This window comes from Aulostomus chinensis, chromosome 21, assembly GCF_037954235.1.
Source record: "Aulostomus chinensis isolate RoL2024-O1b breed Wild chromosome 21, RoL_Achi_v1.0, whole genome shotgun sequence".
NCBI classification, from domain to species: domain Eukaryota; kingdom Metazoa; phylum Chordata; class Actinopteri; order Syngnathiformes; family Aulostomidae; genus Aulostomus; species Aulostomus chinensis.
The window spans coordinates 11,399,586-11,417,505 of NC_141340.1; the positions used below are offsets into that span (position 1 = coordinate 11,399,586).

The following is a 17,920-nucleotide window of genomic DNA, read 5'->3' on the forward strand; positions in this document are numbered from 1 at the left end:
CGTGTAGACCCAGAAGTATATAGAGCAGCAGTGAGAGCTTATGTAGCCTTGTCCATTTAAAACTCATAATAACATGACTTAGGTCGATGAATCCTGCAGATTCATGTTTTTGTGTAGTGCCTCGTGTTTTCATATCAGTTTCCCTACAAAATCAAAGCAAAATTAAAATTACACAGCAACAGCTTAGGAAGTAACTGCTGTATACCAACTATACCAAAATCACGTTAATCAGCGACAGCATCCCGTGTTTTGTTAGCATGTTAGTTATTTTTTATCCTTATATTCTGCAAACCGAATAAGCCTTTCATTTACTTCACGCTCACGGAGAACACTGCTACTTTTGGCCAGAGGGGCCGCCAAAGTCATAACAGACTGATAATTCATAGTAGCTAATTTGTTGTTGTTGACATTTTCATTCATTTCATAGGAAACATTACATACATGAATTTTTATGAAAACACTCAGCCATGTCTGTTATGATAGGAAGTGAACGTGTAGGATTTATATTGGAGGTAGATCCTGTTAATAGTTAAAGAAGCCCCAGTTTACCCGGTAGCAGACCTGGTGGAAGTGCTGCAGATATAAACAGAGTAAAGAAAAAATCACACACACACACACACACACACACACACACACACACACACACACACACACACACACACACACACACACACACACACACACACACACGGTGCAAAAACCTGACAAAAGTTTATTTTGGCAGAGTTCTGTGCTTTTCCTGGGGTCCTCTAGTTCAAAGATATTGATTTATTTCCAGCCGACCCTAAAGAAATGTGTAGTTTCCCCCCCCCCCCCATTCATAGACCAAATGCTGAGCATTGCATCATGAGGAACTAGAAACCTTCCAGTGAGTTTTTGTTCCTTCCTGATATCTGAATGTGCTTATCAGCGATACCAAGGACAACATCACCATCCTTAAAAATAGATAGATCTACATATGATTTGTTTAACAAGATGGCTGGATTTTTTGTTGTCGTTTTTTTTTCTAGTATGCTGATATTTACAATTGATTTGGTCGATATTTATCGACTACGTGTGTAAAATCAAGTTCATATGACATTCAAATTTTATACACGCTAAAAAAAAAACACATGTAAACAATGAGCATTTGACGATAATACTAGGAAAAGCCAATCAATGAGATAGTTAACAGTTTCCTCATCGACAACAAACAGTGTTGTTAGTCAGACATATATATGATATTTGAAGAAATGACCAATATATGCTAATATGAGCATGCATCCCCGTTATTCACCCCTGATGGATGTAATATGATCATGAACAACCAGAGAACTGAAGCTGTCAGACTTTGTTTTATCGCCTACCCATGCAGTTGTCCCTCCAAGCTACAGCCTTACTGGATACATCAGGGTTCTGTTTTACTGTCTTATATGATACATTTTAATGCAGTTTCTTCCATCTGGGTAGCAAGATCCGATAGCCTGTTGAACCTAGATAGATAAAAATGCAGGAGCTTAGCATACCGGAACCTTGCCAAATTGTGAGCCTGCATTGATAAATGAGAAATGAGGTTCTAAGTCGTTTACAACCGATTTAAAGGGAGGGAACAGCTGGCACGAAGACGACTCCAGGAGCTGGCTGCACTGGCTCTGTAGCTGATAGAGAAACCCGGGGTCGGCACAGACACATCAGCTAAATGAGTGGACGGTCATTTGCTGAGTCACAGCTTCACTCTGATGTTAAACACTTCTGAAAATGAGGAGAAGGCTGTTAAGCAGATTCTGAATCATGCTATTTGTCTATATTTGTATCTGATCTCTTCTGCCCCCTCTACGCTACTTCCTCTTTTGTTCACGTTACTCAAAGCTCGTTTCCTTTCTTTCTTTTTTACATCTCTGGTAATATATTTTTTTTCCTTCCCCTCCTCACTTCACCCCTCCGCCCATTTTCCATTTCTTTTTCCCATTCCTCCTTAAATGAATGTTTCTCTTTTCTAATTCTTTTTCACCCTCTGAGATCTCTTCTGTATATCTCGTAATGATTGCACCCGCTGAGGTCGTCCCTGTGCAAGAGCTGAAGTCATCCCTCCTCATCGCCAGGACATAAACAATGAAGCCCCTCCCTCTCTTATCTGCCTCTCCCCTCCTTGTCTCTCTCTTTTGCTCTCACTCCCCTCCCGTTCTTCTAGCAAGGGTGTGGCATTTGTGCTATAAGGGATGGTTCAGACACATGTCGGCTGAAAGCAATGCTCCACACTCTGGTCTTTCAGAAAGGAAAAAAAAAAACGCAGAAAACCAGCTGTGTCACTTGATTTAGGGTTTAGTAGCTAATCCGAGGCCTGGAGATGCTTTGTCAGCGTGGACACATGGTGAAGTCTGAGCTTGAATCACTCAGGGATTACTGCCCCTCCTTAGACAGATTAAGTGAAACATTTGAAGGCACTCCACTAAATTCGAATAAAGATGGTACGTCTTAGCATTTTTGAGACATTTTCAGGTTTAGTAGCTGCGAAGGTTGAATCCTACCTCACCACCTTTTCATGCACTGTTAGTCGTGTCTGGATGTCAAGAGAGTGTGTCAGGCTGATTTTTCCTTTTCTAATAACTCTACTTGACAGACTGGACCAACTATGTGTTTACCTCTCAGTCTCTCCTTCTCTTTCTCTCTCTCTCTCTCTATATATCGTTCTTTTGTAGTCCACCCAGTGGAGACGGAAAATCGGGTTCCAGCACTTTACCGCCAATCAAATCAAAGACCAACTTTATTGAAGCCGACAAGTACTTCTTGCCGTTTGAGCTGGCATGTCAGTCCAAATGTCCCCGCATCGTCATCACGTCGCTCGACTGTTTACAGGTCAGTGGTGGGACATGGCGGATTGCACCCCCAGATGTTTGCATGAGTGTTTCTACATGGCTGCCCAGTGTCTTAATACCCTACCCGAATCTTTATTAACTCCTGTTTAGAAACAAGTGAAGCATTATCATCATAATAAAGGGCAGCAGGCTTCATATGTTGTGTTTCTTTGTGTGTGTGTGTGTGTGTGTGTGTGTGTGTGTGTGTGTGTGTGTGTGTGTCTGTGTGTGTGTGTGTGTGTGTGTGTGTGTGTGTGTGTGTGTGTGTGTGTGTGTGTGTGTGTGTGTTGGGTTTCTCTGTGTCTTGTCGGACTTGTAGAAGCTGATAGCGTACGGCCACCTGACAGGCAGTGCCCCGGACAGCACGGCCCCGGGCAAGAAGCTCATCGACAGGATCATCGAGACCATCTGTGCTTGTTTCCAGGGGCCGCAGACTGACGAGGGTGTGCAGCTACAGATAATTAAGGTGGGCTGCTGACACACGCACCAACATCACAATCCTCGTATTGGAAAAAATGCTTCTTTCTTGCATTTTTCTATCACCTTGGTGGACAAAACAGATTCTAGAAGGACCTACAACTTCAAGGCTCACTATTGCATTACCCCCCTGTCACTCAAAATCTTGTGAAAGTGATGAGTTCACATTCAGATCATTGTGGTCAGGTAAATAGCCCTGCCTCTCTACATGGTGGTCACATATGTAGTAACATTACCGCGTTGCTAGGAGGAGTCATACTGAGCATGCCCAGAGCCAGCTACTTCTGGTTAGCCTTCTGCTAACATGATTCGGGGTTAATAATTTGATCATGCGATTCTTCTTGACTTCCCAAATGGAAGATGGACCAAATGGATCAAGCTGTGAGAGTGAAACAAGTACTTTTGTTTGGGTTCTCTCATGTTTAGAATAATGTGGAATAGCCAAAATGGTACCAGTGGAGAATACCACAACAGCGCTTATAACATAATGTTCTGCACGCTAGCTTTAGCATCCAGAAACCCAAATCTATTACAGCTAGTACATCTAACACAGCTAAATTTATTCTGGGAAAACTGTTGGAGGATCATGCAGCACAATCTTGGACTGCAGATCCTACTGACACGTGAGACACTTTATTTGGCTGATTTGCCCAAACAAGAAATGATAGATACCTTCTTAAATTACTAACTGGCTTCAAATTATTAAAGAGATTCATGAAATGCAAAGACTGGCTTTCTTCTGAGACTTAAACATGACGTATACATTGTGAAATGGGCACTGTCTGTATCACTCCATTTGCTTCTTTTTGTTGCCACTCAAGGAAACTCTTAACAGAGTTTTAGTGACTGCCGTGGAGAGACCTCTTTTAAGTAATATGCAACTTTTTTCCTGTTATTTACATATTTTGGAAGTCATGATGCCTGGAAACAGTGTTCAATGAACTATGATGTTGTCATGTGTTTTGTTTTTGTCCAAATGACATCTCATCAGGGCTCAAGTAGACAAAAAAAGCTTTTTTCTTCACCATTGTATCCTTTTTTTCCCACTCCAGGCGCTGTTAACAGCCGTGACCTCCCAGCACATAGAAATCCACGAGGGCACCGTCCTGCAGGCCGTCCGCACCTGTTACAACATCTACCTGGCCAGCAAGAACCTCATCAACCAGACCACAGCCAAGGCCACCCTCACGCAGATGCTCAACGTCATCTTTGCTCGCATGGAGAACCAAGCAGTATGTACAACCGTCTCACTGTCACTAGCGCAGAGATGCGCCATCATGCTAGAAGCCACTGCAGCTGTTTTTCAAAAATCTGTAATATAATCAAAGATATTGATATATGAAGGTTTTACTCAAGCCATAAGTTGTTTGCTTTGTTTCTAAAAAGGACATTTCCTTCCAAAACCGAAAGCTTGCTCTAATGTCATCTTTTTCTTTTTGAATGACACTTTTCCCCCCTTCCTCACCTGCCTCCCTCCCTTTCTTTCGGACACATAGCTTACAAATCACAAGCTATCTTGGTCTCTGGCCTCCAGAAAGCGTGACCGCCAGGTAAAACGTGTGGGAGCTTGCCGTGATTTGCCTGATCAGAACTCTCTTCAACTATTTCTCTTCTGTGTAACTTGTGTTTGAGCTTTTTCCTCATTCAGTCATTCAGTCATTCATTCATTCATGCACATGTTCCTTTTTGCTCGGACACTGCACTGGAGCAAGTATGCTGTGTACTTCCGCCCGTATGCTTGCCGTGGCTTTTGTTGACTTGCCTATAAATCATCTCGCTTCTTTTCCAATTTACATTTTGAGTTCACTTTCACTCCTGGGCTGGGTGGGGGGGTGGGGGGGATGTTCTATCTCAGAGGTTAGCGACGCCGATCTCATTCCTGGCGGTTGTTTGTTATGTTTTCTTTCTCTAAAGCACTAATATAGTTCTTTTTAGAACAATGAGTGACTGGTATTGAGTCAGACAGACAGAGAAATAGAAAGAAGCAGTCAGGGGTAGAGATAGACAGACAAGGCAGACTTTGAGGCAGAGCCCTATTGTTGTGTTGTCACTGTTGTGTTGCCGCACAGACAGATTCATTTTCTGTGTTTGTGTGTCGCTGTATCCCCATGACTGCAGCTCAGCATGGCATGATCCCACATACACCCACACGCACACGCACACGCAATGCTTGTCTCGCTCTAGCCGTCACTATCCGACTGAGGTGGCATTTAAATAATGAGCTTAGTTTGTTTGCGCGGCCTGGGCTCTCCCCTCCAGTCAAGGTGCATTTGTCCTGTTAGTGTTTATATTCAATACTAATTGTGTTTTTCAGATTGTTTTTGTAATAGAATTTAGTCGCTTTCGTGTAAGCGTGACAGTGAGGAGTTTATTTAGTGGGATGGTACAAAATGAGATGTAAAAAAGAATAAATGTATTAAAACTGATGGTATAATCGTGGCTAGAAAGAGAGAATCGTGATAAATTTACATTGGCCATCAGTCTCTGGCAGATTTACACCTCTAATAGCAGCTTTTGATATAAACTTAAATCCGCTGTAGAGAAGCAGTTCACCATTTACCACCATTGTTTTGTAAATTTGTCTCATTCGATATATTTTCATCTGTAATTCACATTTCTCTTCAGTTACTGTGCCCTTTTCTCCTTGAGAGTCTTTTTACCCCCCCCCCCCCCCCAAACATTTATTGCCAATAAATCTACAAACCGCACTTGGATTGAAAAAAACACCATGGGCTGCTGTGTTAATTTAGCTTGGCTGAACCAATTTCCACTGCTTGTACTCGTTTCGTTCTCTGCTCTTTAGAGCTTGTATTGTTTTGCTGTGAAATACTATGTAACTCTGTATGTGAGTGATGAGTAAAGATCCACAGGAGAAATAGGCTGTTTTCAAAACCACCTACGATACTGGCCACACACACTGATGCTGCATGTGGTATGCAAACAAGAGGAAAATCTGCAGTTTGCCAAAATTACTTGCACATGACCAGCCTACCTTCACCCAGTGTGTCCTGGTAGCAGTTCTCATCCTGCGACTATTGGTATGAGTTTACTGTTAATTTAGCAGTTAAGTTTTCATTGTTTTATTTTCTTCTAAGAAACAAAACAATTTGATTTTGAATTTACTGTAAGTTAATGAGTCATATGTCTGGTTGCCACGATACCAGCAACCCTGGCTCGCTCCAGAGATGACTCCCGGTCCACCTCATGTCCGGCTATAATAACTATTTTGGCTTGTTGCGCGGTAAATGGTCATGAAATCAGGCATTTATTTGATCTCCATGTTTTACATCAGTACGTCATCAGTATCGGCATATAATAGTCATTTTGTGGAAATACATCAGTCTGACATCAGATGTTTATTGTTGCCCAGTTTTGCTTTTCCTGAAAAGGAGAGCAGGTCAAGATGAGGTCAGATCAAGAGATTGTCGAGCACAGGGAAGCTATGGAGCTTTAGCTTTGTATTTGTACTCATGCATTCTATATACAGTATATGTTCGCATTCTACTTGAGAATTTACTGACTGGTAATTTATTGTCAAATTGCGTTTGTTATTGTAACAGGTCTGATGCATGTTTCCATTTCACAAAACATGCTCGCACACCTTCTCGGCATTTGCCGGACCAGTAGAAAGGCTCTACACAACGTAACGCCAGTACTTTGAGTTTATTTCAATTTTAGATAAAGTGACGCCATTCCAGTTAGAACAGCCGCATCTCTGTAAGTTCTTTAAGTTAAACCCCAGCGATGAAAAACATTTGTTCGTAGTCGTGTGTCGTCGTAAGTGGTTTTGAAAACAGATGTCATTTCTTCTCAGAAATTTGACCACAGAGCGATGCAGCATCAGATACCAATATTCATCAACATTTCATAGCCCACAATTGTATGTAATTGTCTGGTGACCCACTGTTGGCTCATGTGCTATCACGCTAAAATGCAGCAACAGTGGACAGAGCTCGGTATCAGCAGCAGTGGTAACGCACGTCAGCCATGACACTCACAGCCAGGACGAGGCTGACGTCTTTGACCCGATGTAGAGTCACTTCACTCGAGCCAGCATGAAGTTTGTCTCATTGCTGTTTTACTGCCATATGCTACTTTTCAGTGAGTGTGTAGTCATTTCATAAGACCACACACATCTAATGTATGCCAACACCAGACTTGTCAAACTTGTGATTGCTGTATATATAGTTTAACCTGTCTTTCCCTGTGTGCGTGTGTGTCTGCCTTTGAATGTTTTTCTGTGTATGTTTTGTGTGTGTGTGTGTGTGTGTGTGTGTGTGTGTGTGTGTGTGTGTGTGTTTGTGTGACCCACCCCACCCCACACCCAGTTGCAGGAAGCAAAGCAGCTGGAGCGAGAGAGGCACCGGCAGCACTCGCCGGTCACCCAGCACACCGAGCCAGACTCCCCTCAGCTACAGACTCACATCCACCCGTTGGCTAAGGGTTTGACTCAGGAAGCCAACGGGCCTGTAACTCCACCAACTCCCAGCATCACCGTCCCATCCACCCCATCAACCCCCTCGACACCAGCCCCAGAGGGCAGCAGCGGGTCTTTGTCCGGGGAGCTGGAGGAGCAGGGAGAGCAGAGGACTGTCTACGAGAGCCCGGACCCAGAAAATGGTTCGGACTTCTGTGTGGCAGAGAACGAGCAGACGGAGGCAGACCAAGCAACTGCAGCTGCGCAGAGTAAGACTGCTCACACTGCTCTCATACTTTTGACTTGTCTCTAACCAAAAATTCAAAGAAACACGCCAGCTTTTTAGAAATACTTTCTTCTTTAGATACCCTTCTCTCCTCTGTGCCAGAGAGTTTTGCTCACACTTCCCACCCACTACCATTCACTGCGTTAAGCTAACTAGCATTCAGAGAGACTCTGGAGGGATGGGTATCTAAATACTACTTAAAAGTTAGCATGTTTCTTTAAAAAAAAAAAAAAAAGCAGCCAAATGAAGTTGTGTGTGTTGCTCAGATGCATCAACCCAGCAGCATCCAGAAGCAGGCGAGGAGGAGGAAGAGGACGAAGAGATTCCAAACTATGAGGAAAAAGCCCAGGAAATCGTCCAGAGCATCCTGCAGGAGGTGGTCAATACTGTTGCAGGAGGTGAGCTGCTGAATGTTCATTCACACACTCCACGAACAAAATACAAGCTGACAATCGTGTCAAAAAGGCTGAGTATTTTTATTCTTGTGCTGAAGGAACTGTTTGTACTTTGATCATTTCCTTTGCAGACGAACAGCTTCATGAGTGTCACATGACAGTATTTGTTATGACACATTACAGCTCACTGCTACCTGTCTTTGGATGCTGTCGACATTTTGTCGAATACCGGTCATCGAAATTCTCACCACCTCACCAAATTGTTGCAGATTTTATGAACCTAGCGATGTGCAGCTCAGTCAATCAAATCATTTCTCCTTCCATTATTTGCACAATCCTTTAAAAGCACGTCAGAGAAAGGTGCATTTACTTGGCCACGAACAGGCTTGGAGGCTGGTGCACCCACTTTGATAAACAAGCACCTCTCTGGGTTTGAATTTTTGTCTGAAAAAGAAGCACAAAGTCTAGTAGAGCCAGCCCTTTGTAAATAAATAACAGCCTGTGTTTGTTTCTGGGAAGCTACATTAAAATTGGAGGTCAGGTCGTGCTCTCTGAATTTCTCTTAGCCGCTGACAGAAATGAAGGCAAAGCACTCTTCTTTGTGTGCAAGAAAAAAAAAACAAAAAAACAAGCCCCCTAGTTTTCTGAGGCTGAAGCTTTATTAACTTAACAAACAAAAGAATGGTGCCTTGGCTTTCTTTTTCAAATACAGCTTTACGCTTGAGAAGCAATTTGACAAACAGGCTGTACTGGTCAGCAGGAACATGGAATGGAAATGCACTCTCTTGTGCTCTTGTAAACCTGAGCGCTTGCCTCGATTCTACCCAGCATTCCTCCTGCGGACAATGTGCCTCTGTCATTGTCTCTCGTCTTTTTTTTTTGTTCCACCAGAACATCATGTCACACTCCAGATTAGGTTGTGACACTTTGCTGTTACACGCAGCCTGTTTTTAAGTTAGCGACATATTGAGAGAGTTGTCACTTCATCCCAGGGCACTGCTTGGACCCCGCACACCTCTGCTCTGACTCCAAAGAGTCTGGTGTGGAGGCCGAGCCGGCAGAGTCGGAGCCAGCTGAAGTGACGACGGAGGGCACCCAGAACTCCCTGGAAGACGAGGGCACCATGGGGAGCGACAGCGAGCATGTCCATGCTAACGGCATTCCTGGTACTCCGATCTCTGCCAGCTTCACTCCTTCGCTGCCGGATGACAGACTGTCCGTCTCATCCACCGACACTCAGGTGAAGCACTGACTCGAGTTCTGGAAAGTCAGACAAAGTGAGATCAGGAGAATTCATCCACCAAAACTCATAAAAGCCAGTCTTAAAATGACTTCCTTTAGTTTGTTTATGAAAAGTGAATTAACATGTACTTAAATATATTTAATAATTTCATGTAAAAAGGATAATACTTCATTTTTTATCCTCAGTTCTTTAATTGTTTGTTCTTTCCGCAAATGAATGCATCAATAATTAAAGTTACTGTCACCGCTAGCCAACTTCTTTGATTAACATCAATGAATTTCCTTGTTAATTACATCATCCTTTTTTCTGTTCGCCAAAATTTTCAGTTTTGTCTGAATGCACTCAGCTGAGATGAAGGGTTCATATTCACATCATTTTTCAGTTTTTTTCCCACCTTGTGACCCAAATATTTTATGAAATCACAGGAATCAGGAGCAGCACCTGGTCAGCCACCTGGTGCTAAATTTTCGCACATCCTTCAGAAAGATGCCTTCCTTGTCTTTCGCTCACTCTGCAAGTTGTCGATGAAGCCGCTGTCTGATGGACCTCCTGATCCCAAGTAAGGGTTCGAGAACGCGGTTTACTATTTTACAGGTTCTATTGGTGTAGGGTTTTACACTGTTTGCTAAAATGCACTGTATAAAAGAGTGTCAATTTGGATCTTTGACTATTGATTTTATAGATTTCTGATTAATCTTGAGATGAGTAATGGGATCCAAAGTCGGTCCACCTTCCTCCAGCAGTGTTGTGTGCGTTTGGGTGTAAGAATAGACAGGAGTCAGGACTCAGGGGAGGATTGCTCCTCCGATATATGCCGTGTTTTGAGAAACGCTTATGAAAGAGACGATAAGGCGACGCTCTGCATTTCTGAATCACTTCCTGTCTTCTGCTATAGTCTTTCATAGCATCATAGAGGGGAGAGGAAAATCTGATTTGCCTTCATTCATATTACTTTTGGTCATGCAGAAAAATCTCGGCATCTGATTGGCTGGTGCTGATAGCGACAGCTTTTGTAGAACAGGATTTCCTGCATCTGGTTTTTGTGTGTCACTCAATTCACACAATGTGATTTTTGTGTGCATTATTGCATCTTTTACAATTCAGGATGAGTGGAGTGTGTGTGTGTGTGTGTGTCTGTGTGCGGGTGCGCGCGAGCCTGCTGATTAGCTTAACACTAATTTAGCATGTCAGGAACCTTTTAGCCTTCGAATGTGAGTGCTCAGCGTGAGGGTTCTTTCTGTCACACACACATCAAACACAAAGAGCCGCTGTATTATTCACTAAATGTACACACCGACTCTCAAGTGTACGCTCCTCCTCAGATGTACATGTTAATACTCTTAATACCGCTCTTGAATTTGATATGTAGGAACTTAGTCTGGGCTACATCTGACTTTTGTCAAATCACATGTATCTCTGACTTTGGTACCTTTCTGTCTTCATCTCAGAATGTGTAGAAAAATAGAAAAAAAAATGCACTTAAATGATTTCCAATGATAATTTCACATGCGCAACCTGAAATAGAGCATGAGGAAGTCAATAAAAGTTCATAATATTTTGCTGTTTTTACACATCAAGGCAAAGGTTTTTAATGACATTACTTTGGAAATATTAATTGTACTACTGCTCTTGATAAACATGTCCATACAACTGAACAAAACATTTGGCGTCAGTCTTTCTGGGAATTGCGTTAAGCAACATAAAACTCTTAAAAACTTGAACGCAAATTTACGTTATCGTTGCTCGTACTTCTTGTTTCCGTTTCCCTTTCAAAAGGGGGGGGGGGGGGGTCTCGCTAGGAAGTGGTATCATTAACTTGATTTCATTATTCATCGGGCACCAAACGTTTTCTGGCCTGAGCTTTGACAGACGTTTCATCTGTGACCATCCTGTTGCACCTTAAGATTGATTTTTCAGGAGACACATTTGCTATGCCACATAAATCCTCCTTCATCTGCTCAGTGCAGAGAAGCAGCTTCTCGGCATAAAAAGTAGCTGAAAGTGTACACACACACACACACACACACACACACACACATATATATATATATATATATATATTTTTTTTTTTTTTTTTTCCTTTGGAGCTCCAGTTTTTCTGCTCTGCTGCGACATGAAAACAGCTGAGGCTGTACATGCAGATGAGTTTTGAGTTTGTTGAGCAGCTTTCTGATGGCTGTTTTTGATTTATACTCTTTGAGGAGATACAGGAAGTCACAGTGTGCATCATGTAGATTTTCCCCTAAAGTATAAACAAGATAATTTGATTTACTACACTTGGTTGAAGCATATCAGTTATTTTTGCATGTTCTTCAACAGCGTATGTCCAAAGGCTGTCATTTGTAGTTTGTTTTGTGGAAAATCAGCCTCGTTCCCTTTGTTGCCTTACTGAACTATAACTCTGTCTCTGTCCTCAGGTCCCACGAGCTGAGGTCAAAGGTCTTGTCCCTCCAGCTGCTCTTGTCCATCCTTCAGAATGCCGGGCCCATCTTCAAGACCAACGAGATGTTCATCAACGCTATCAAGCAGTACTTGTGCGTGGCCCTGTCCAAGAACGGCGTCTCCTCTGTGCCTGAGGTCTTTGAACTCTCACTCTCCATTTTCCTGACGCTGCTCTCGCATTTCAAGACGCACCTCAAGATGCAAATCGAGGTGAGATTGACGTGATAGCGAGGCGAACAATTTCTGCTGCTCCATTTTTCCAGCAGTATCGTTTTCTCCATGTAATATTTGTGCTCATTTTCCCCCCGTCTTTACACTCATCCCAAAACCTGATGAACTAGTTTTCTGTGTACAGGGGTGATACGTGTACATTCATCCGCTGCTTATCAGTGACAAGATACAATCATACACCTTCTGTGGCAGCTGAATGTTCTGGTTGCTCCTGGCTAAAGTAGAACATTTGAGTGAAAATTTTGTGTACATTAGTTTCTACTCAAGATGTCCTGCTTTACCGTAGCGTTAAAAATGAATGTCACTATGAATTCCGAGTCGTCCCTCTAGTCCCAACAGTCTCTCCCTGTTGGAGAACATCACATACATTCTGGCATCGAGGGCGTTTCTCAGCACAGCATCGAGCAGAAATGATGAACGGGAGCTGTGATTTCTCACACAGTGCTGTAAAATTCTACCACTTTGGTGCAATTGAGTTGTAAAATATTTTGGCTGCTTTCTCTGGTTTCTAGTTTGTTTGTTCCAAGTGAGTTAGGGTTGATGTTTTGGTCTTGGTGGCTGCCGCTGATGTTCACGCATGGGTTCTCTCTGCAGGTTTTCTTCAAGGAGATTTTTCTGTATATTCTTGAAACCTCCACAAGCTCCTATGACCACAAATGGATGGTTATACAAACTCTTACTAGAATATGTGCAGGTATGTATTTTTATTTTCACATTTTTCATCACAAAGATTACTCATGTGTATTCATAAATCACTGATACTAAGGCAATAGTGGAGACTCCCCCCCCCCCCCCCCCATTTCCTGTTGTATCGTCTGTATTATTTTATTACCATTTTAGTTTTTGCTCTTATCCCGAAAATAAAAATATTGCTATTTATTTTGCTGGGGGAAAATGAATATCCTGTTAACGTGCAATCACAAAATGCAGACTTTTTCCCTCGAGACTTTATGAGAAGTTCAGTTAAAGCTAGTGAAATTTGCCCTCTTGTCCGGTTAAATTACACTAAATACACTCAACGAAACTTCACAATTATCCTCTCTCGATGTCAAGGGTCATCTTCAAGGGTGCTTTCCTTCTTCATTACGACACATTTAATGTTTGCTAAGACTTTGAATCAACTTTGGGAAGTTAACAAGCGGTGTCTTCCTTGTTAGCTGGCTACATCCTAGCACTAAGCTAGCAAATTAGGCATCTGGCTGTAAACGAGCGAGAGTCCCTGAAAATGTTCCAAACTCCTGAGAAACCTTATAGTTTTTAGATGCATTTTCTAAATATGCTGAGTACTCGAATTCAAAGAATGCTCTTTAATCCTGACTAATATTACCATCTACCACATGACTTCATCAGAAAATGCAAGATTTGGAAAAACTATGCTGTTTGTAAAGTCGGGTTACCATTCTTGAAATAATAGAGGAGTATTGATATGCTCGTAAACGTAGCCAATGACCGACTCGCTGCATTCTTCCTTCCTCGTCTCTCTCAGATGCCCAAAGTGTGGTGGACATCTACGTAAACTATGATTGTGACTTGAATGCTGCTAATATATTTGAGCGATTGGTCAACGACCTGTCAAAAATCGCGCAGGGTCGCGGGGGCCACGAGCTCGGCACGACCCCCCCACAGGTGAGCATTTTACCTCTTCAATTTGATGCTTATGTCGTCACAGTGTTGTCGTTAGTGCAGATTCTTGATGACAGCTGTTTGTCAACCCTTTCTAGGAGCTTACTTTGAGAAAGAAAGGCCTTGAATGTCTAGTGTCCATCCTGAAATGTATGGTGGAGTGGAGTAAGGATCAGTATGTCAACCCCAACTCCCAGACCAGCCTTGGTAAGACCCTCAAGATCAAAATAACGTATTCCACACATGTTTTTTTCTCATTTAACAAATTGTTTCAGATAGTTCCACTCAGCATAAAAAAGATTTACAAGTGCAAACTGAATCTGTTGAACTATCAGCCCCCTGACCTTTATTGAAAACTGAATTAAACACCAAGGGAAGAAGGAGGTGTAATGATTTGATACGCTGCTGCATTTAACTGTCTTCCACAGTGACATCAAGATATTATCCCCCAGTCTAACTGGTCTTCATCCAAATCTACGTGTACATCTTGAATACAGATGCTGGAATTGTCAATGTGCCTGCAATTTTACGCTTTGCTGATTTTGACTATAAAATCCCACATTATTGCTCCCGGACATTTGAAGCTGTGTGTGGAAAAGTGTGTGTCATACATGAGACTGCCAAAGTTAGAAGTAGTGTCGCTTCTAATCGGTGTAGTTCTGGAAGTAGTAATAGTTGTTGTTTACTGGTGATAAAGCTGCAATTCATCTGTAGGCCAGTGTCGAGATTGTGAGTTCATCCGCTCGCTGAAGAACGAAAAAAAAAAAGCGAGCGTGTGTTGAGGCGGTGAGATAAAGCCCAGAGGCCAGCGCAGACACGCTAATCCAGGAGATTTAGCCTAAAAAAGGAGAGCGCTACCTTAGACTGAGCCGTGCTGAAACACCTGTCTGCCACATACAGAGCATCGGTGCGGGAGACGAGCCCTCGGGGGTCTTATACACCAGAGGATTTCTGTTGTTTGCCAAAGGAGGAGCTCAAACTCAGGAGAAAGTGCATCTTTGTGAAAGATATCCCACAAACCCTCCATAATGATCCACAGGTTAGCTCCTGGCTAAGCTGTCAAGGCTAACCAGGCGAGGCAGTGCTGTTTAGTATTCACCTGCAGGAGCGTTATCTCGCCACAAAGACAAGTCATTAGCAACCCAGCAGGAGCTCACAGGCCACTTTTAGAATTTAGAATTTAGCATTTGCTGCTACGGTGGGGCATTTCATACTAAGTTAAATCAAAGTGCACTGTGATCGTAAGGCTTTCAAAGACTCATCTAACCGTTTTAACTGTCATTTATCATTTCATTGTCTCCCTTTTTTTTTGGATGACGTCGAAGCGCGAGCAGGTAATTTTAGAGCAGAAGAGAGTTGGTCGCTAGACTTGTTGCATTTTGTTGAAGCTGTGACGTTTGTAGTTGTGGGTGATTTTTTTTTTTTTGTTCTGAGTTAGATAACCTGTGTGGTGTCACAATAACCTAATAAAGGATGTTTGTTGTGATCTAAATGAGTTTTAATGTTGTATTATGGCACTCTTTCTCTCTCCCTCCTCCTCCTCCTCTAAATTGAAGAGTGGGAAGCACACCGCCAGGTCACATTACTGAGACACTGCCCTAAATGTTTTAAAGAGTTTCCATTGGGTAATAAGATGCCTGAACGTAACCCTGAGCTTGTCTTTGCAATCTTAACCAGCCACATCTTTTGGCCCGAAAGTTCTGCTTCCTTTTTTTTACCGCCTGGGGTTTTAAAAAGAAACAACTCACCTTCAATAATAACTGTCTATGCTCTGTGTGAATAAATGTTCTGGTGATCATGCTCGATCCGTGCATATTCTTCTCGACAACAACAATCTTTAAAAAAGCTTCAGGGTCATTTTGTTCTTGTCTCTCTGCTGTCACTTTGATTTAGCAAAAATATGTTGAAGCCCACAGGCGGACTTCCTACCAACAACACTCCAATTAAAAACTCACTCATGTTTCAGCGGGTTGCTTCTTATTGTAACAATAGCTTTACATACACTCGTTTATCATCGTATCTGGTTGATTTTTAGCGTGTTTGTTCCTCTCAGGCCAAGAGAAACCATCGGAGCAGGAGAGCACAGAGACCAGGGCGCCAGAGACCATAAACCGCTATGGCAGCATCAACTCCCTGGACTCCACTGCCTCGTCCGGCATCGGCAGCTACAGCACTCAGATGTCGGGTACTGACAACCCTGAGCAGTTTGAGGTCCTCAAACAGCAAAAGGAAATCATCGAGCAGGGGATTGACCTGTGAGTTCTGTGAAACGCAATTGCAATATTTTCCTAATCTACTCCAATCTACCGGCTGTATTAGTTTGTCTATTTTGAATCTAAACAGGTTCAACAAGAAACCAAAGAGAGGAATCCAGTATCTTCAAGAGCAGGGTATGCTGGGTACAACACCGGAGGACCTTGCTCAGTTCTTGCATCAAGAGGAGAGGCTTGATTCAGTAAGACGTCACATCGCCATCTCCAGCTCATTTATCGGGAGTCATTTTGAAGACAAAAAAGCCAAAGTGGCATCAACGCGCTTAAATGAACAACACACTTATGGTGTCATCCTCCCCAGAGCCAGACACAGGAAAAATACCCTTTTCTTGTCTTTACATGCGTATAGGGAGCTGAGACTGACTGACCGCTAGTAAGCTTAGCACAACGAATCCAAGTGAGTGGTAAGTGTTTGCGTACAGGAGTCAAAAGTCATCAAGTAGAGGTTTTGGATCTGTGTTTCTCTCACGACATGGTGAGTAGCGGCAGTCGCTCTTCTACTTGTCGACAAGCTTTTCGTTTTGTTGGCCGATGTTCCAGTGGTGCTTGTGAAATTTTGGGTCGGATCGAAGGAAAGTAGTTCTGACTGATTGTCTCATTCCAAAATTACAATTTCTCGTTTTATTTGATTATTGTTTCATAATGATTGTGAAACGCATCCCTTGTTACATGAATTCAGGCAACGACCAATTTGGGAGAAATGTATATTTGATGACTTTTGAAGATGCTAACATTTCCCATCCACGGCTCTCCTTCATGCTAAGCTAACTAGCCTCACCAATGCACTCATAAAGGAAAGAAAGGGTCTATCTTCTTGTCTAGCCCTGGAGAGGATGGCAGAATTTCCTAAAATATAGGCATTGTCCTTTAGCTGCACTTTTCAGTATCATCCAACCAAACCATGCAGAAGATACAAAATGATAGAATGCCTGTCCTGCAGCCAATGCAGAGTAAAGTTAACTGTAATGGGAAGTGCAGTCGGCCTTGATTGGACGGCCTTGATTGGACAGCCTTGGGGGGGTGTCTGTTCACAGCAGTAATCACGTTCATAATGTCAAGGTAGTGACCCACAGCATCGTGGATAAATTCAAATGTGTATTATCTGATTGTCACTGACGAGATGCTTAAAATCAAAATCAACTTTCCATCTCCGACTTTCCTCTCACGACAAGAAAAAGAATTAATAGCTGAAGTTTCAAGTCAATTCGTGGAAGATGTTGTTCAGGTACGGTATGAAAATAAGACTGACCTTTTTTGTTCTCTTAGACTCAAGTGGGAGAGTTCCTCGGGGATAATGACCGTTTTAATAAAGAGGTGATGTACGCCTACGTGGATCAAATGGACTTCCAGGGCAAAGACTTTGTTTCTGCACTGAGGATTTTCCTGGAGGGCTTCCGGCTCCCCGGAGAGGCCCAAAAGATCGACCGTCTCATGGAGAAGTTTGCAGCAAGATATCTAGAATGCAATCAGGGGTGAGTAGAGGGAGATCCCGAGTACAGAAAAAGCTGAATTTGTTTTTTCTAAGCTCAATTCACAGTCTTCTCCTTCCCTTTGATATATTTTCTAGACAAACCCTCTTTGCCAGCGCTGACACCGCATACGTCCTCGCCTACTCCATCATTATGTTGACAACAGACCTTCACAGTCCGCAGGTAAGTACACCACCTTTGGGAGCGAATTTCAACAGCATGCATCACAT

At 42.8% G+C, this 17,920-nt stretch overlaps 1 protein-coding gene across 2 annotated transcripts in view; it reads left to right on the top strand.

Moving 5' to 3' along the window:
- Positions 1-17,920, top strand: part of arfgef1 (ADP-ribosylation factor guanine nucleotide-exchange factor 1 (brefeldin A-inhibited)) — a 50,285-nt gene that overhangs the window by 19,243 nt on the left and 13,122 nt on the right. The window contains exons 3-18 of one of the 2 annotated variants that reach the window (XM_086192106.1): positions 2,679-2,835; positions 3,154-3,300; positions 4,364-4,543; positions 4,808-4,861; positions 7,640-7,997; positions 8,281-8,412; positions 9,402-9,649; positions 10,078-10,211; positions 12,070-12,304; positions 12,920-13,019; positions 13,812-13,951; positions 14,047-14,155; positions 16,002-16,203; positions 16,292-16,403; positions 17,488-17,693; positions 17,789-17,873. In XM_086192106.1, the coding sequence (XP_086048232.1) occupies positions 2,679-2,835; positions 3,154-3,300; positions 4,364-4,543; positions 4,808-4,861; positions 7,640-7,997; positions 8,281-8,412; positions 9,402-9,649; positions 10,078-10,211; positions 12,070-12,304; positions 12,920-13,019; positions 13,812-13,951; positions 14,047-14,155; positions 16,002-16,203; positions 16,292-16,403; positions 17,488-17,693; positions 17,789-17,873 (2,599 nt within the window). The remainder of the gene's footprint in view (positions 1-2,678; positions 2,836-3,153; positions 3,301-4,363; positions 4,544-4,807; positions 4,862-7,639; positions 7,998-8,280; positions 8,413-9,401; positions 9,650-10,077; positions 10,212-12,069; positions 12,305-12,919; positions 13,020-13,811; positions 13,952-14,046; positions 14,156-16,001; positions 16,204-16,291; positions 16,404-17,487; positions 17,694-17,788; positions 17,874-17,920) is intronic. The other variant, XM_086192107.1, reaches the window with a different exon arrangement.